Raw genomic sequence first — 18235 nt, 5'->3', positions numbered from 1 at the left:
TTCCTTATCGCATAATGTTTTACGTTCTCGTTTTTAAGTTATTTTATGATTTTTCAACAGTTCCTCACAGCACGATTAAAGTCCAAAATCGAGATAATTTTATGGTTTTTCAAGAATTTCTCATAAAATGGTGAAGGTAAAGTAGCTACATGAGCATTATAAAGACGGTTTTCTGCACTCTAGTGGGTTATTATCATCCTAGATTATAATGCATTTGTTACCAAAAACTTCTTGTGTTTCCACGACATACGCAAGTCACGCTGAATCCTTCTGTTTTTCTCAGAGTTAACCAATTCAATCACAAACCACTTTTCACCCATTGAAAACAAATTAAAAACCACATCAGAAATAAACTCTTTTTATTGTGATCTACAAGAAACTCTGTGTTAAACTATCATTGAACCAACTGCTCACGCTTTTCTCCACTTTCCTCTTCCAAATGCTTTCATGACTACCCAAAATATGTTTTAGGGGTTGTTCCAACCCTGACATAGGCTTATCAAACAACTTCACAACCTTAAAAAGTAGTTTCCCATATGTATTGTCAGTTGAAAATGCTGCACTTGAAGAGGCCATAAGCACAATTAATTGAAACAGAATTTCGTCCTTCAAGTTTGGACTCAAAAGCACCTCAATGAAAGGGAAATAGTTTTGCTCCAAGTGGTCTGATTTGATTATTAGGTCACTAGAATTAAATTAGGAATATCAGAAACCAAGGGTTTTATTGTATGTTGGTTTTTTACCATAAAACATCAGATTTATAATCATTTCCTAACGTGGATAGATACTGTACAATAATGGGTATTTCCTCATCACTCCAATCTGTTTGTAGAGTCCTATCTATCAATTCAGTTTTCAAGATCTGACCACATTTACAACTTATCTCCTTGAGTAAGTAGGAATATTCACAGCAATATCGTTGTTTAATCTACAACGTGACTGTGTGAATCTTGTTCTTTATGCAACTTAGTTTTACCTTTGGTATAAAGCAATAGCTGACAAATGCATCTAGAACCTCATTTTTAGTTATATTATGCTCAATTATTGAATTCCAAAATGATCCAATGTGATCCAATGGCAGCACCTGGGCAAAATACGAGAATATATCTTGCAAGTGGTCAGTGCTCAAATAAGTTAAGTCTTGCAGCAAATTTATTGGCACAGATTTTTCCTCGAACAAACAATCTTTTACAGTTTCTTTAAGGTCACCCAATGAAACCGCTTTTATTTCAACTAAATCAGAATCCTTGGAAACAGGTAACTCTAGTGTTTGATTAATTTTGCAATGGTTTGTTGCCTTCAAAGCTTTTTCTTCTTCATCACTTCCATCGATATCTATACAGAGGGGAGCACTATTATGTTCATTTAAGGCATGTTTTATTTTGGCACTCTGAAATCAGAACTTCTAGCGTACAGAATATGCGGATGGTCGTTAGAAGGAACCGTTGGCAACTTACCAAAGGAAAATAGCTTTTTAATTTGCGGTATTCGTCGTGGTTGCAAAAAGAGTTTTGTTTGTGTGTTTCTGCTAACTGTAGGAAGTTTATCAAGTCTTTTTGCGTGTTGTTGTCGAAGGAATATCTGGGGAAATTAATCTCCTTTCGGCTCATCTTTGAAGCGAAGAATCTTTGTTTACAAAACAATTTTTTGGGGTTATAAAAAACAAAAGTAATCAAGTTTCGTCCTTGAAGTATGTTTTGTTTCACTTCAGCCATTGCTTGCAACAGGTGCGAGTGAGATAAAAATGAATGCTTGGAGTGTGCACATAGGGCTCATGCACCGTTCAATTTACTAGGCGTGAGGTACAAAGGACAGATGGCGCGGTTGATATTTGAATCTAAATTTTCAAAATGGCAACGGGAATATCAACGACTAAAGAAGACGTTAAACTGCAATTATTTTTATTGCTAATTATGTGCCGTTCTAGGGATTTCTTGATGCCTTTCAATTAAATATCTACTGTGGCAGTCTTGTGTTTAACCGTGGCTGCACATAACTTACACTCGGGTAATTAATAATTAAATGAGCTGATATGGTTAACACCTATATATTTCATGTAATCATGTAAATAATACCATGTATATGCCAAATATTCATTCGCTTTAAGTGCCTACTTACAGCGCAAGGAAATATCCAGTACATACAATAATTACCATTGTTCATTATTACATCAATATTGAACAGTTTACTTCGAAACTTAAATTGGGTGTTTTTTAAACCAGTCTTTACTCGGGTTCCCTTTAACCTATCATATCTAACAATAAATAAAATTAGTATCTATTAATATCTCTTCTAATTAATTCTAATGTGAAGTGCATTACTTATTTACAAAATCAACTTTTACTTATTAATAAACCGTAGAGCTTTATGTCTAAACCCAATTTAAGTGTAATGTAAGTGTCCCAATGTCTCTTAATGAAGTTCACGTAACATAGTCCTTACCTAAGCCTTAGTAACTATAAATGAGGATTATTTACAGTTATCTAATTTGTGTTGCATTTTAAAGCATCTTCTCAGCTTACAAAAATACGCAGAAGTTGGTTCTGTTGAACTGGACTGGGGTGCAAAGTAACCGGGGGAGAAATCAGTATTTTCATGCTGCATTGCTAACAACAATAAGCGTATATAATCTGGATGTAACGAATATAAGTGTTTTTAGAGAAGGGGTAGTGCCAAGAAATCATGTGGGGTATAGCACAACCGAAATAATTTAGTAACGTTATTTTTGAGCGCGTTTAAATACACAACCACTGTATACACCATTTTTCTTTAGTAAGAATATCATTAGGAGAATGGTTTTAAAGCTCTTCGAATGGACTTACATAGGTACTTGACTTTAACATTAATATTCGCTTCGTTAGGCCACAGACCGTGAGGAACAGAAATTAGTTGCCACTAGGTGCAAACTTCATCAAGCAGGAAACAACTTAGTTTATTTACAGAGAGTTGCAAATATCACATTCCATAGCGTGTAACAATCCAAGCCGCAGCTCCGTCGTAATATGGTACTCTTCGCTTGTATCAACCTCTAAGTACAATTAAGTTTCCTTAAAATCGCTATAATTAATACGTTACGATAAACTCTCAGAAAATGCCAAATTTAAAAAATAGTATTTGTTATACTGCAAAAAACTTGAATGGTCCTTAACATGGTAGAGGTATGTTATAACTATGACCTTACTGGCGACTAACAAAGCAAATGGATCAATAATGTCCTACTGAGACTTACATTCATATAAGTAATTTATTTCTATCTTAAAATCGATATTTACAGCCTTAAAGCTACAGAGATTTGCAACCTCCTCAACTCACTCCAACACTGACATAAATAAATTAAAACCTCTATTGAGAAATAGATCTCTCTATAAGCTCTGAGGGGTGCCCCGCAAAGCAGCACCCCGTTTCACTGAAAATTAACAGTTGATTTCCCCATCGTTCTTGCCCACATACTTGATTGAATATCCGCCATTTTGAACCATTCCGTTCTCGTCGACGTTTGCGTATCGTTTCTTCTGATTGGGAGCCATTAGGGAGCGCGGGTCCAAAGACACTCCGGATTTTAGGCTTGGCTGGTGGTTTTGGTGGCCCGTGGCGTTTTCCAGGGCTTGGTGATTCTGTAACGAAGCATTCGCTTATGTACCTATGCGCCTCCCAACTCTGACCTCCTGCCTACCGAGCGTCCGGTGTCGTCCTCCTTAATACTATCAGCAAGCAAAGGTTGGGTCGACTTGGAATTGGGCATTATAAAGGAGGTTTCCCAGTGGTCACGTGATCCATCGGGAATGAGCTTCTCCACCGAGGAAGTTGATTCCATGGCGTCCGGAGTGGCCGGGATTGCGTGGTTCGGCACCAAGTAATCCGATGGATTCGGCAAGACCTGTGAAATAAAGTGGATGTACGGGGTGTTCCGTCGGTAGTGCGGGATACCGAATAGGGTATTGGAGGAGGTCGTTCTGAGTTGATTTAATCGAACGCGCCTTTATGCTAAGTGTTATGGGCCTAGTTTGACCGTGCTTTTTTCGAATTATCGAAGTGCAGAAGAACAAGCACTTATATCGCAAAAATGTACTAAACATTTTTATTATGCATAAATAGATTGTTTAAATTATTTAAGCCATAAAATCTAAAATGGCTTTGTTGCCTTCCCAGGACCTCATAAAAAAATGATTTTCCTAGCTTGCAGTGCAGCAAAGAGTCAGATTCAAACGTGGATTTCATTTGAACGCTTAGGCACAAGTTTATTGAAATTTCTCAAAAACTTCCTCGGGTAATGGTCTTTCAGTCCTTGGGGAAAGTTTTTTAAGAAATTGTTCGCAAATTAGAGCAGTTATTCTCAAAATTTTTAAGTGTCCGCCAAGCGCCTTCGCCAAAGCTCGAGCTTTGCACAGGTATATTTGGTTAAATCAATTCAGAATGACCTCCTCCAACGCCCTATGCAGTGTCTCGCGCTACCACCTACCAAATACCCTGTATAAATATATATATATATACATAAAAAAATAGAATTGAGTCTCGGGCTGACGCCGTTTTTAGGTACCTGCAAGCAGTTATCGTTGGAGTCGCTGGGCCGAATGACCGTGGTGTCCCTTTCGCTTGAAACGTTCACATAAAACATGGGCAAAGGGGCGTTGGTCACGTCGGGATCTTGCAGGCAGTACCCCAGCCGTTCCAGGATAGTGGCGAAGTTGGGCCGGTCTTCGGGTTGAGGATGCCAGCAGGACGCCATGATGCCATATATTGGACCTGTGAGCAATTCGGCATTTCAAGCACAGATTCTTTTCCTTTCAACTGGAATTTCTCTGCATGGGATCGTTTAAATGGAAAATGCACGCAAAATTCGAGGGCTGCCCTCGTTATCTTGACAACACCCTTTGCTACTTCGACCCCACTAAATATTATTGGTTGCCGAAACGTACCGGGACAGTTCTCTGGCCGTTCCAGCCGCCCCCCCTGCACCACCAAGTCCATTACCTCCTTGTTGGTGCACCCCGTGTAGGGCATAAAGCCCATTTTCATTATTTCCCATAGCAAGATCCCGAAGGACCAGACGTCCGTTTTCGTGCTGAATATGCCCTCCAGGAAAGCCTCCGGCGGCATCCATTTCACTGGCAGCATGGCTTTCCCGTCCTTCCTATAATAGTCGGCCCTAGACACAGCACATTATGACCTTTAAATTCCGATAAATCTGCTGTGGGTACCTGTAGATGTCCCTTGACATGCCGAAATCCGCGATTTTGGTAACTCGGCCAGGGCCTTTGGTCGTCAGTAGACAATTTCTGGCTGCTATGTCCCGGTGAATAAACCGCTTCTCCTCTAAGTACCTGCAGCCCCGGGAAATGTCTATGGCGATCAGCACCAAGTCTCTCATGGTTATAGGGCTTGGTCGATCCTAGTATTAACGAAAAATTAAAAATGGAGATTAAAGGGTTTTAATGAGGCTCACAGGCTTTGGCCGAGATTCTCTCAAGAAGTTCTTCAAATCGCCTCCGGTGAGTAGTTCCAGTACTATGAATTTGGGGTGTTTATCGAAGCACACCCCAATGAAATGGACAATGTTTGGGTGATTGAATTTGGACATGATCAGTGCCTCGGTCAAGAAGTCGTCTTCCGCTTGTTTAACGGTCATTTCTTGGAGCGTTTTGACTGCCACTGGCATCTCCACGGTGTCGCAGGGGCGCTGCCTATAACAGCCCTGGTACACCTCCCCAAACGCCCCCTGACCCAAGGCCCTGAATTTTGCCTTTATAGGGAAACATTGGTTTTAATTGTGAAAATACCCACTTGACCAGCCTCAGCTGTTCTCTGGGTATATGTTGCAGGTCAGCAATGGTAGTGACCACGCCTCCGAACTCATAATTGGGATTGTACTGGGTGGTCACGCTGCCGGAGGCCTGTCTCAGTCTGCTGAGCTGCACGTCCGATACCGGACACCCTTTTCTTCGTAGCAATCCCGACACTTGCTGCTGATAACGGTTGTCTGAAAATACTTGAAACAGTTTAAAATATTGCCGCAACGATGTGCATTAATGAGCATTTACGGCTTGGTGGAGCATACTCACATAGAACGAAACACACCATCCCGAAGGCAACGGTCAAGCAGAAGACGGTGACGATTAAGGCCACGACAAACCAGGGGGGGTACGGCGAGTCCGGAGTGAGAATGGCTGAAAATATGGTGGACATTAAAAGCTGCCCCAAGCCCAAACCCCCCAAAAAATAATGTAAAGAATCCTCTTACGTATGCAAGACTTTTTATCGGCCAGAAGCCAGTTTTCTGGACAAATGCAGGTAGTTTCCGAGCGTTGCTCGTCTAAGGCAATGCAGAGATAGTCGCAGTTGCACCCCTCAACTGCGGGAATAATGACCACGTATCCATGCCCAGAATTGGTCCCCGCTTTCGCCTTGGCGAAGCCCGCTTCGGTCCTCGTGGGGTCCACGTACGAAACACCTCCGTCTCCATTACTGGAGTTTACGTTGCCTCCAGCGTAGCCACCACCTCCTAATATTCCATTAAAACTACTATATAAGCTGGATAATGTAGGGTTAAACAAGTACCTCCTCCATATTTGCAGCCACCTCCCCCGCCTCCGAAGCCCCCGTGTCCTCTGCCTTCCTGCGATTCGTAGCAGGCGACTCCTCCTTGTCCTCCTCTCAACAAGGAGTCGCCGTTCATGGGCGAGTGCACGTCCATTCCGAGGTAGGTGGTCCAGCCGCCCCCGGCACCTCCAGATCTAGATTGAGCAGGGGGGAATAAAGGTAAACCGCTACTGAGTGGGTGACTTACCTGGCTCCGGAAATGACGCTTCCGGAGACACGCTCCACTTTCCGGAAGCCTTGGCCATGGTAGTTATCTTTGTCGAAGATGCGACTGATGCTCAGGCCGCCTCCCCCGGCCGCGATCGCCAGGGGAATGCTGTGTTTGGTGCGGTTTCTCTGACGGGTGCGCAAAAGGGCGAATGACTTGTGTGATAGCACTTACCAAGGATGTGATTACCTTAAAAACGAACGTTCCACCCCCACCACCGCCGCCACTGTCGATTATGTCGTACCCCTTGATCACGTGCAACGAGCTCTTGTTAGTGGACAGTTCATTTGACACGCTGCAGTTATTGGACTGCCCGAGAAACTGAAATTTTTCATATTTATTAGTAAGTAAACTCTAACACCCTGTATACCGCAATACTTTGATGCAAGCGCTGCTCCCCTCCTGCCCCACGAGAAGGTAGATCTCCTGTCCCTTTTCAAGTTTGAGTACCGCCCTCACTTGCGCCCCTCTCGAAGATCCCATTCCGGTACTGCCCTTTCCACCCCCGGCTCCAGACACGAAGATCGTGTAGTAAGAAGACCTGGGCACGCTCCATTTTTGTATCCCTTTCCATCCCGCATCTTGCATCACCCACACAGTGGCGGGGGTGCCCTTGTAGGCTTGCACGCAGCCCTGGTGCGAAGGTCCGAAACGCCCTTTGCTGCCGCAGGTGGTGAACTTGTAGTCTGTTAAACAAACGAATTATTACATGATCTTGTGCATTAAGATGGAGTCTTGCATGTTCGATTTTTGAAGTCGTCGACAGTCTCCTTAACGGTCTCAATGTCCAGCTTGGGGTTCCAATAGTTGTAGCCTTGGAGCTCTTCTGCCGGGATGTTGATGCCGAAACATTCAGGAGTAAGCGAGACGTCATCTATGGCGACGTCACTCAGAAACCTATAGCCCTTTTTAGCCTCTATTGTCACGAAATATCTACAATAAGGGCACCCTAAGTACGCAGCTACGCTGAGCGAAAGAGAATCATAGAGCACCTGTGTGTTACATTGGGCAACAGCAACACCAGACGTGTCCACTGATCCCCGTGATCGTCCATGTAACTCCAGTACAGTTTGGCAGTTTTGTTCTCGTTGGGAGTCAGCTCGGTCACCAACACTTGAAGGGCGCTTTTGTGCTTCCCAGTCTTGTGTACGTAGAACCGTATCTGGTTCACTCGTACACATTATAATGATTATCGAGACACTTAACAGGGACTTACCGCACAAGAGTTGAAATATGTAGAAGAAATGTTCCCATGCACTCTCGGGGGAGGATTGAACACGACGCTTTTGAGAAGAGCAGCACTGGCAAAACTGGACTTCTCAGTGTTCATATTGACGAATAAATAGCTTCCAGTGTTGTTCATGTAAGTATGATCCACATTGGGGCCGGTAAAATTCGACGGTGTGGAGCCGTTGTTCCTCGACCATTGTAGAATGGCGTTGGGGTCTGTGTTGCGCCAGCCGCACCATTCATCGTCCTCGAAAGTGCATCTTGAGCCATACGGCATCACATCTATTTAGAATGGTCAGAATATTATTGGCAAATTTCACTATAGTATTTACGGCAATTCTGCATTTCGTCGTCCCCATGCCTGCAGTCCTTGATGAAGTCGCAGACGCTAGTGGCGTTAATGCATTCCTTGGTGACGTTGCACCGATACTGATGAAGCGAACAGGTGTCGTCGATTCTGATGAAACACTGGTACAACTGAATGTTGTCGAAAGCCACAGTGGCCTTTGGAGACATGTCCATTGCAGGCACGACTTCCAACAAAATCGTGAAGTTAGAGGTGATTTTCCCTATCGAAAGCTCCTCCTTTTTCCACCTAGAAGGTTTTGGTTTACTAGCTCCTCTTTGACACTCATAATATATATGTGACTGACGTGCTAAGATTATTTCCATGGATAGTATTAACCACCCATTGAGTGTGGTTGTTCAATGTTCCTTTCAGCAAGTCAATGGTCTTGTCGCCGACCACCCTGATCACACCACCCTCCATGTTCTCTTGGTAGATATTTAGAATCAGCCTACATGAGGAGGCTGTGGGACCCAGCAAGGGGCTGGTCACGTGGTATTCAGTTGATGACACAGGGAGGCGTAGAATCAGATAATTTCCTATTTTTATAAATTTTTATTATGAACAAACTTTTTTAGAAGTCTCGGTATTTTATAGGTATTCGCATTAGGAAAAATTTCCTTAATTTCGAATTTGACTAATAAAAACTATTTCCTAACAAAACTTATGCCATTCCATGAAGTGCCTCCTTTAAAGCAAACCTCAGATGCTATTTTGGAACTTGATCGTTACGAAATCTTGATAAATTGAATAAAATGATTATACTTTTGATTTTTCGAATCTCCCTCATATATAATATATATTCCGCCCACGTGACTCAAGGCTGAATCTCAATTTTCATTGGTTCTAACTAAACTTGGAGCACGCAGCGCCATCTATCAGGCCATGTCATGAGCCGCTTCACGTTGTTGGGCAAAACAATTAACATTACTGGATCGCGGGGACGGCTATATCTCGATTATTGACAAAAAGTTTTTCCACAGTGGTTATGTGAATAATCAAAATATCTTATTCTATCATTCGCCTTTTATATAGATTTGGAAAGTAGTATCATTCATAAGGATTATACTCGAGAATTTGCTGGTTTCCGTAACTTTGTGGCGCCGTTTATTTAGTTTCATTGGTACGCCGCAGCGGATAGACATCAGTTACCACTGTCATCATATTTTGTGAACAATTTTTGTTAAAAAAAATGTAAAAAAAAATCATTTTTAATTTATTAACAAAGTGGAAGGGTTTTGTCGATATCGGCTAAGCCGGTAAAACATTTTCGTGAATTTTCTATTTATATCTCTCGGAATAAGATTGTGCAAAGCAAACAAAATGAAGGAAGGAAATATCAACATCGAGTAAGTTTTATTTGCTGCCTTAATGAGCCCAACTCATATATCAATACATTCAATTACAGTTTAGAAACAAATTTTGAATTTCACTGATAACCTTACTTTTTCCACTTGTCCCTTAAAACTGTTCTTCATTTATTGATAGTGGCTGATTTTCATTTGTTAATAGGGTGCGATTTTCTTTTGTTAAAAAATAGCATCAATTGAATTCTCTAAATATGTCTGCGATTCTGAGAGAATTCCAAACGTTGAGTTCCACTTTCAAGTTGTCATTTACAGGGAACTGATTTCTACTGGTACCACCATTGAGTTTAACCACTTTGAAGCCACCTCTAATGGTCTCGGTAACGATGACAATGAAGTCACAAAAGAGGAGTATGACAAAGAAATCCTGAATCATGTGAATCTCAACTGCTTAGGAGACTTCGAAGACAATGATGTCCATGACTGCATGGAGCCATTTACTTTTCTTGAAACAAAAATGACTGAGAGTTTTTGTAATGGAGGGATCAAAAAGAGGGTTTTACAAGTGGGTTATGGCAACAAGCCCGACCCAAAATCCATTGTTCGAGTGCATTACAATGCATATATTGAATTTAATGAGGAGCCATTTGACAGCACTTATGCAAGGAAGACACCTCATCAGTTTGTAGTGGCCACAGGGGAGGTTTTACCTGGTAAGTGACTATGTATTTATTGAATAATTTTCTGAAGTTTAAGTGCAGGTTTAGATATTGCGGTACAGTCAATGCAACTGAATGAAATGTCTCAGTTTCTGATAAAGCCCCACTTGGCGTATGGCACTCAAGGGTGCCTAGATCGCATCCCTCCAAATGCCGTCATTCTCTTCCAAGTTGAACTAATTGAAATAATAGAGAGTGCTGCTTCAGAGATGTACAAAGTTCTTCCGGAAGAGCAGAAAAACGACTTCAATAACGTGTACAAGTTTTGCATATCTCAATGTACCAAAGGTAAATTAATTCTTGCAGCAATTGATTTTCAATAATAATTCATGCAGCAAGTTTATTTATAGCCAAAGATTTGTTTAATCGAAATATAAGATCTGCAATTAAAGACTACAACATGGCCGTAGCGGCTTTGGAGAGAGCTCAGTTGCACAGCTACGAGGACCAAGTTAGTCAGCAAGAGCTGCTTTACAAACTCTACTCGAATTTAGTGGTGTGCTATACGAAAGTACAAGAGCCAAAGAAAGCTTGCATCAATTTCAATAAAATCAGGGATTTGGTGAAAGGCACCGATTTGAAAATCAGCGCCAAGGCTTACTTCAACAACGCCAGATGTTTAAGAATGCTTGGCGACTATGACTTGGCCAAAAGCCGGTTACAAAAGGCTCACAATCTGGAACCCAGAAATCCGGAGATTTTAAATGAGTTCAAGGTGATTGACGAAGAGACGAGGAAGTGCAAAGAGAGGCACAAGAAGATGGCTGAAGCTTTTGTCAAGGTACAATGAGACGGTCAAAAGGGCCGGAGTTCTTTTTAAGTTTTCTAGAAGACATTTTTTAAGTTTTATGAATTCTCTGAGCTTTATTATATTACCTCAATAAATTTTGTACGAAACAATCGATTTGGCCGGAGAAATTTTCCATCTGCCACCGGAAATTGGGTAAAAAAATTCCACTTCTGGGACGACGAACGCAACTCTATTTTAATTAGTGTCAGTTAATAAACCGGATTCTCAGTGAAACGATACGATAAAAAAAAGGAAACTTCGCATTCTGTGGGAGACTGCATAAATACCAAAACTTATTTAAAAATAAGATAGTCTTAAAGGGGCAAAGTCTGGTGCCACACACCTGTAAATAAAATTAATAAGGAAAACACAGAATTGGTCTTTTGATATTTGCGTGGGTGGCGCGCGATGTAGTTCATTTTCGACTCTGTTATTACACGAATCCCAACACGACAAGATAAATTAGAATTTTGTTGAAAAAGTTGTTTGCAATCAAATTCGTCATCACTCACCCCCTTCTCTCCCATTAGCATCAATCTTGGGTCCAGTGACGTTTGTTTTGACATGAATTCCTGAGGTTATAAAGAACCCATTGGCAACATCCTTTCTCCAGGTCCAGCTGCAGTCAGATTCAAAGTCGCAGTTGTATTCTGAGACGTAGTGCTTACTCTGCGAACGCAGTGACTCACGAAGTTCCGTCAGGCTGCTTTTTTGATGCACCTGAATGGAGAAATAATAGTATTTTGTGCAGGTAAATTTTGTACCTAATTTTTATCCACAACCATTTTCTCATGTTAAGTATTAACATTAAGCTTTGTCTTAACGAAAGTTGGCTCCATGGCCAGAAATTTCCTGAGAAAAATGATTGCATTTAACTGTAGGAAATCAGTTGGAAATGAAGTATCGGCTTTTTGCTCCGCGTTGAAAGAGGAAGTCTTGCAGACTGGAATATTGAGAGAATTAGATGGAGTTTTTACTTCGAGAACATAAAGATTTAAGTTTGTTCGATGTAAAGGGTTTTAGCAAAAATGTTGCTCAAGTTACGGTTCTCCAAAACCGATATTCGGACAAAAACCTGAATTTTTCTGAAATCCTCAGTTTGACCAATCAGTAAAGAATCTACGGTTCAGGTATGTACCATTCATTCAGGAACGTCCGGCATATTGTCAAGAAAATCCACTCTTACCGTGCGATTATCAGTAAAGTCTGAGCCTTTCTTTATCTTCTCCCCCTCGTCGCCACTCATCAGCTCGGCCTCACCGTCCTTACTAGGAATTTTGAGTTTTTTCCTTAAATCTGCAATACTACTTGAGCCGCCCTTAAGTCTAAAACATGCGAAAGACCTGAATTAGTGAATTAAAGGATAATCTAAGCGCGTGTTTCCTTGTAGCCTGAACTGAAAGGTTGCGTCTCCTCAAAGAGGCATAAAAAGCGTGAGAAGTGCAACTCAATTTTCATCACCAACTAGTGTAAACTTCACCGTCCCCACGTGCAGCTATTATTAAATCCAGTTTTGTGTTGACACCGTTTTATGAAATATAATAATAAAGCAAGTGGGCGGATGAAGAACAAGCGAAAGAAGGCAAACTCGGGGCTTAAAGCCTTAAACTTCCAGTTCAGTAAATTGTTTTAACTGAGTTGAACGTTCTCAGTCTGAATCGCTATGAAGGGGCTCACCTAAGGTAATAGTCGGTATCAGAATTGTCTTTTATAAATTGAATATTGCTAAATTGTGGACGTTTGTTTGTTCTTCCTAAGTTTACTGAGGGGATCCCGTTGTTGGCCGAGGCCCGACCCCTTTGTTGGCACGCAGACAGGACGAGCAAACACATCAACACGGCGTTCTTGAGAACGGTCATTGCTTGTTTGTACTTGTTCTTTTTGGCACACTATTCACAGATGTTGGTGCTTAGTTCTTTGGCACATGATTTGGCGTGTTCCTCACATTAAACCGTCCAGGCGGCCACCTGAAATCGGCGACAGGTTTAAGCTTACAGAAATAGCTGAAACGGGATGTGTTTTGGGCGTTTTTTGAGCTCGCAGTTGCGGACTGCCTTGGCCGATTTTCGCGGACGATAACGGTTCTCAGGACCCGTTTCTTCTGTAAGACATGAGTTTTCCGCTATTGCCGTACAGGGTGAAGACAACCCGTGTAAAATTATTTGTTGTCAATTCGTCACGTTTGGTGGCTCAAGTTAACTGTCGTTTAGTGACTTTGGCCGATGGCTCGGAATGCATTGGAGCTGTTTTTTTTTTATTTAGAGAAAAGAACAACTACAAATCAACTGCGTTATGATTAGATTCTTCAGAAAATCATTCAACGCTGGCCGAGAGGCGCAATCATTGTTATTTTTGCAAAAATTCCATTCAGAAAGGGAACTTTTTGAAACCCCCCTATAATAATTCTTGTATATTTTATTATTACTTATACAAAAAATTCAAAATTTCTCAAATAAATTCGAAGAAATTATCTAGGGTCCCCAAGCAATATTACAATGAAAGGACCATTCCAAATTCATGCAGTCGAGAGAACACCATTAACGCAAACGTAACAGTTGTGCATATCATTTTTGTTTTGTTTTCGTACGTTGTTGGGGGTTTTTTAAATGTAAACCAGCCCACGTGACTGACTACGCAAAAAATGACGTTTCAGCTACAATTCACTACGTTTAAACAGAATGAGCTACTTCCTGCACGCAGGCGAATCAATTAAAAACTGGAAACTTTTTGAAACTACCCTGTAATCCGTTCAGTTGCGTGGCAACGAAATCGGCCAATCACAAAGCTGCCGGGTGACGTTACGATGACAGTTCTGAAACAACTGAATTTCGCGTGGACGTACTCTCAGAAGCTTTTTAGTTGATGAAAATCAGCCAGGGCACTTCAGAACTGCGAACTCTCAGAAATGACCGCAAAACGTGCCATTTCGGCGAATATTTTGTGGACAATCTGTAAATGGAGACAGGTGCGGGGGACGTAGGTAGGACCCCCATGCGATTTCCCTATCCGCAGTGTTATCAGAGAAAGCAAATTAATCACTCTCTAAGGTCAAAGTTAAAGAGCCTCTATGACGCTTCAGAGAGGAATTTAATCGCGGGGGATTGAAGAAGGCAGTAGTTACGCGCACAGTTTATCCTGCATCTTGATTAGTGTATTTAAATTAATGAAGAAACGCACACAAGAGATAACGGTGACGTATGTAGTGCCTCCATCACAATCTGCATGATCCTCCTAATGAAACCCATCAGTGATAGCAATCTCAATTCGGATGGTCATTTGCAGCGTTGTGATTTCATTTCATTAGACTAAATTAGTCACTAGAGCCGCATATCAATGACCAACCGCATGTGGTTTGGTGGAACAAAAAGGGGCGTCAAGTGCGTAGTTTTTGCCTTAAAACCTGGCACATGTCGATACCTAAAACTAGTTTTGAGTGGCAACACGTTAGAGCATGTTGCCATTAGAGTTTATCAAAGTTCCAATTGAGTCTGTTGTTCGGAACGTCACCGATATGGCTAGTGCGTTAAACTCTGCTAATTTAGTGGCTACTGGCCACTTGAATAAACTCACTACGCAGAGATTTATTTTAGTAAATATGGTTTATTTTAAGAAATTATGTGTTTGTGGGTATAGTAACTGTTGCTTTTGTTCTGTTCAATGTTTTTTTTTTTGCAATAAATGATCGCGCTTCTCCCAATAAGCATAATCAACAGTTGGCAATTAAGGCCCTCCGAACTGATCGTGCCCAACATCCGAGGGTGTAGGATGTTGCTTTGCCCTTTATACACATCGCATCTCCGACACCTGCCATCCCCTCAAAGAGAAATAATGCACGGGCAAGAGGTCTATTTTCTCATGCAGAAAAAAGCGTTCGCATTCCAATTTTTACCTGGCTTAATTCCGAATGTTCCTTAATAGAAAAACGCTCGATGGTGCCCCTTCTCCTCGTCCTGTCGGACTAAACGCCAACATTTTCAATTGAGTCAGGAAACACCCCCGGGCACTGGGGTTGATGTTGGTCAAACACAAACACGCGACCGATTATGTTCAGCTGTGAAGATGCCGGAGAGTGATCTCGTCGCCGTTTAGAAAAATCGCGATCATCGGTGGTGCCGCATCCAGCCTGGATAAAAATATCCCTCGGTACAGCCCATAGAGTCGGTTTGTGCGCGATCGGCCGAAATTTTGCACGCGTTTCGAGGTGCAAGCAAGACGGAAAACTGGCTATCGATTTTTCCAGGATCCAGATTTGATGCTGGAAGACGACGTAGATGGAAAGTGGCGACGCCGGACGGGAAGCTGAGGAAACGGAGGAGGCCTGGCGATCCAGCCATCCGACAGGAAACGCCGATTACCTGCTTATTAGTTTGAGAGATGCCGACGACGGATACCAGGGATCTTGCACAAGTAGGTCCTTTCCCAGAATCGAATTCAACAGTCGAGACACGCCGTTAAGCAGTAACAACTATAACCCATCACAACCACATCAACGTTTAGTCTACCCCTTGATGTGTCCTTTTAATTGCAGATTATAGAACTTGTATGACAGAAATTGAGCCGGGGCGCACATTTGAAGGTGCGCTGAGCAGTTCTCGTTATCGCATGAAAACCCAAAAAGTCCAGTGAGAGCCATAAAAATGGCCGCATTAGTGGATATTTAATTCCTTAAAATCAAGAAATTGGGGGATTTTGTAAATTCGCGCATTCGCCAAATTCTTCGAACATAGAACTGCGAGGTTTGAAGCTCCCAAAAAGGATTTGGGCGATTGCGAGCTAGGCATAGTCGGCAAGCAGTAACTATCCCGAAAGCACATTCATGACATGAAAAATAGGTATATTGCTTTTTAAGCTGAATTAGAAGATAGTTCTAGACGAAAATCGAGTCGAGATTTTCGTCAGGTCTCTGTATAATCTCTTTAGAGATGTTTGTCTGGTTGCCTACTCGTCGGCTCTGAAGGTCCATCGCCGGCATTTTGCGTGATTATTACTCTCAATGTTTTGGTTGTTTTTACGTTATTTGTGGTAGAGTTCTCGTCTTAAAGGGGTTATAGAAGTGAAGTTTTTGTGAGAACCGTCCCACTTTGGGGTAGCAATTGGGTTTTAAACTGAAGTGAAACATTTGGAATTCACTCCAAATGTGCCAGTTACGTGGAATACTCATGCACGCTACTTTCAGTAATGAATTGAAGGCCTCTAATATTAATGAATCGTAGAAATAATAACTTTTATTTCAAAAATACAGTCACTCCAATTCACAGACAACAAACAGGTTTTTCCTCCTCTAATCCTATGTTCATAACCACTGTAAATATGTATTTACAGTGGTTATGTACATTTTACACCAGTATTACAGTACATTTTAGAACACATGTCCTTAAATTAACTCTGAATTTTCACCCTAAAGAATTGTTCTTCATCTCAGGCCTGTAGCACCCAACTACCACTGCATGATCTCTCTCATAAGGTTCCAGTGTGAGCTGCTCTTGTGGTTTCAGTTTGTCATCCTGCAACTTTTTAACTTCAGAAGCAAACACTGCTTCGGGCTGTGCAGTTGAGTCTATACAGCTCGCCTTAATGGAAATCATGAAATGGCCCCCATTTCTCAGGAAACTTTGCGCATTTATTGCAACTATTCTGGCCTGGTCTGGTTGAGCCACATCTGCAAAAACCATGTCTACCATTCCCACCAACATTCGGTATTTGTAGGGGTGTCGTGCGTCTTCTATGATTGGAATAACATTGGTGCGTCGTTTCGCTACATTGATGAGATCACGCCCTGATCTGGGTGAAAACTCTACAGCAAAGACAAGGCCATCGGGTCCTACTATGTCAGAGACATGAGAAACTGTTGTTCCAGAAGCAGCACCTAAGTAAAGCACTTTGCTTCCTGGGCCCATGTGAATGTTCTCTACTCCACCTAAGATCGCAGCAGCTAGTTTACTTCTGAAGGGGTTCCACACTCTGTATTCAATTTTCTGGCCTTCATTCTATTAAGAAAAAAAATCCTACAACAAATTTCATGCGTTGTGTCCTTTGTTTACCTCAACTGATATTCTCTTCTCTCCATACACTTCAAACCCAGGAACATAATTTAAAGTAACCAGAGCATCTTCTTTGCCTCTAGCAATGAACACTCCTTCGTGTCTATGAGGCTCTATAACCACCTGTTGAAAACTGCTATATAAAACCTATCCTGACACAATTCATATGGAAACATCACATTTTTGCCTCCTTTAAAACCACCACCTCCTCCACCTCCGCGTCCCCCTCGACCGCCTCCTCCTCGGCCTCCAAATCCTCGCCCACCTCCACGGCCACCTCTGCCTCCGCCTCTACTGTCACCAAAACTGGATCGTCCACCTCGACCACCTCCACCGCCAAAGCCTCCCCGACCTCCGCCGCCTCCACGACCTCCTCCACCGCGTCCCCCAAATCCTCCTCGGCCGCCACCTCCACGACCTCCTGGTGAAAATCCTGTAAAAGACGGTAATTAATAATATACTATTTGTGTAGTAAACTTAGATTCAGAAAGAACAATAAGGAGGAAATCCACAAATAAGACCACATAAACAAGTTCATTTGGGTATCAATTGAGGACAAATATTGAATGCTTCACTAGCCGTAAGTAAAAGAGTTACCTGGTCTACCCATCGTAATTGTTCTAACTGTTTTTTCTTATTTATTTATTACAAATAGTCTTAATATTCCTCATTCACCGTTCCACGTGCCGGATGAAAAACAATTATCAGTATTTTGAGAAGCGTGCTATACATAACCTCAATATAAAAGCTTCGAAACCCATCATTACCAAGGAAACTTGAATTTTGGCAACATTGGAGCAATATTCAGTATAATTCTGTACTTCCTTTCGGTGATATTTAACTTGTATGGAGTTCTCTATCTCTTTAGTTTAATTATTCATGTATTTAATTTAATATTTAGACGGTCATTGCATTTCACGTTTTTTAAATAAAAATTGTGATTAATTTACTTCGTTATAATAAACTTGTTTAAGTTAATATTGTTTTATTTATATCC

At 41.7% G+C, this 18235-nt stretch overlaps 4 protein-coding genes across 4 annotated transcripts; 1 reads left to right on the top strand and 3 right to left on the bottom strand.

Moving 5' to 3' along the window:
* Positions 1–342: 342 nt before the first annotated feature.
* Positions 343–1730, bottom strand: LOC136344677 (uncharacterized). The gene is made up of 4 exons (XM_066292348.1): positions 1458–1730; positions 977–1390; positions 744–928; positions 343–685 (listed from the first exon to the last, which is right to left on the bottom strand). The coding sequence occupies exons 1-4, from the start codon at positions 1713–1715 to the stop codon at positions 370–372; spliced, it is 1173 nt and encodes a 390-aa protein (XP_066148445.1). The 5' UTR covers positions 1716–1730; the 3' UTR covers positions 343–369.
* Positions 1731–2031: 301 nt separating this feature from the next.
* Alk (Anaplastic lymphoma kinase) lies at positions 2032–15532 on the bottom strand. The gene is made up of 22 exons (XM_066292345.1): positions 15087–15532; positions 12875–13164; positions 12384–12522; positions 11710–11917; positions 8689–8920; positions 8368–8630; positions 8022–8317; positions 7798–7967; positions 7545–7738; positions 7184–7491; positions 6995–7126; positions 6785–6933; positions 6556–6731; positions 6239–6499; positions 6060–6164; positions 5782–5986; positions 5444–5729; positions 5199–5389; positions 4917–5146; positions 4538–4743; positions 3674–3877; positions 2032–3614 (listed from the first exon to the last, which is right to left on the bottom strand). Exons 2-22 carry the CDS (start codon positions 13054–13056, stop codon positions 3414–3416), a joined length of 4338 nt encoding a protein of 1445 aa, XP_066148442.1. The 5' UTR covers positions 13057–13164; positions 15087–15532; the 3' UTR covers positions 2032–3413.
* shu (shutdown) lies at positions 9508–11307 on the top strand. Its single transcript, XM_066292349.1, has 4 exons — positions 9508–9730; positions 10004–10401; positions 10450–10695; positions 10758–11307. Exons 1-4 carry the CDS (start codon positions 9705–9707, stop codon positions 11195–11197), a joined length of 1110 nt encoding a protein of 369 aa, XP_066148446.1. The 5' UTR covers positions 9508–9704; the 3' UTR covers positions 11198–11307.
* Positions 15533–16394: 862 nt separating the features above from the next.
* On the bottom strand, positions 16395–17965 carry Fib (rRNA 2'-O-methyltransferase fibrillarin). Its single transcript, XM_066292350.1, has 4 exons — positions 17836–17965; positions 17418–17671; positions 17239–17361; positions 16395–17184 (listed from the first exon to the last, which is right to left on the bottom strand). Exons 1-4 carry the CDS (start codon positions 17846–17848, stop codon positions 16591–16593), a joined length of 984 nt encoding a protein of 327 aa, XP_066148447.1. The 5' UTR covers positions 17849–17965; the 3' UTR covers positions 16395–16590.
* Between the last annotated feature and the right edge of the window lie 270 nt (positions 17966–18235).

The sequence above is a fragment of the Euwallacea fornicatus genome, chromosome 17 (assembly GCF_040115645.1).
Source record: "Euwallacea fornicatus isolate EFF26 chromosome 17, ASM4011564v1, whole genome shotgun sequence".
Classification (NCBI taxonomy): Eukaryota; Metazoa; Arthropoda; class Insecta; order Coleoptera; family Curculionidae; genus Euwallacea; species Euwallacea fornicatus.
The sequence above is the reverse complement of the archived record's forward strand: the minus strand, read 5'-3'. Positions and strand labels throughout refer to the sequence as shown.

What these genes read in the sequence shown, in the direction of transcription:
- LOC136344677 (XM_066292348.1), bottom strand. Translation starts at nt 1,715, where the DNA reads ATGGCTGAAGTGAAACAAAACATACTTCAAGGACGAAACTTGATTACT. An exon ending in TAAAAAGCTATTTTCCTTTG is followed by an intron (nt 1,391 to 1,457) that starts GTAAGTTGCCAA and finishes TTCTGATTTCAG; the next exon opens with AGTGCCAAAATAAAACATGC. An exon ending in TATAAATCTGATGTTTTATG is followed by an intron (nt 686 to 743) that starts GTAAAAAACCAA and finishes ATTTAATTCTAG; the next exon opens with TGACCTAATAATCAAATCAG.
- shu (XM_066292349.1), top strand. Translation starts at nt 9,705, where the DNA reads ATGAAGGAAGGAAATATCAACATCGA. An exon ending in GAAGGAAATATCAACATCGA is followed by an intron (nt 9,731 to 10,003) that starts GTAAGTTTTATT and finishes TGTCATTTACAG; the next exon opens with GGAACTGATTTCTACTGGTA. An exon ending in CATATCTCAATGTACCAAAG is followed by an intron (nt 10,696 to 10,757) that starts GTAAATTAATTC and finishes GTTTATTTATAG; the next exon opens with CCAAAGATTTGTTTAATCGA.
- Alk (XM_066292345.1), bottom strand. Translation starts at nt 13,056, where the DNA reads ATGACCGTTCTCAAGAACGCCGTGTTGATGTGTTTGCTCGTCCTGTCT. An exon ending in TTGCCCAATGTAACACACAG is followed by an intron (nt 7,739 to 7,797) that starts GTGCTCTATGAT and finishes CCCTTATTGTAG; the next exon opens with ATATTTCGTGACAATAGAGG. An exon ending in ATGTCAAGGGACATCTACAG is followed by an intron (nt 5,147 to 5,198) that starts GTACCCACAGCA and finishes TGCTGTGTCTAG; the next exon opens with GGCCGACTATTATAGGAAGG.
- Fib (XM_066292350.1), bottom strand. An exon ending in GTTTTAAAGGAGGCAAAAAT is followed by an intron (nt 17,362 to 17,417) that starts GTGATGTTTCCA and finishes AGTTTTCAACAG; the next exon opens with GTGGTTATAGAGCCTCATAG. An exon ending in AGAAGAGAATATCAGTTGAG is followed by an intron (nt 17,185 to 17,238) that starts GTAAACAAAGGA and finishes TTTTCTTAATAG; the next exon opens with AATGAAGGCCAGAAAATTGA.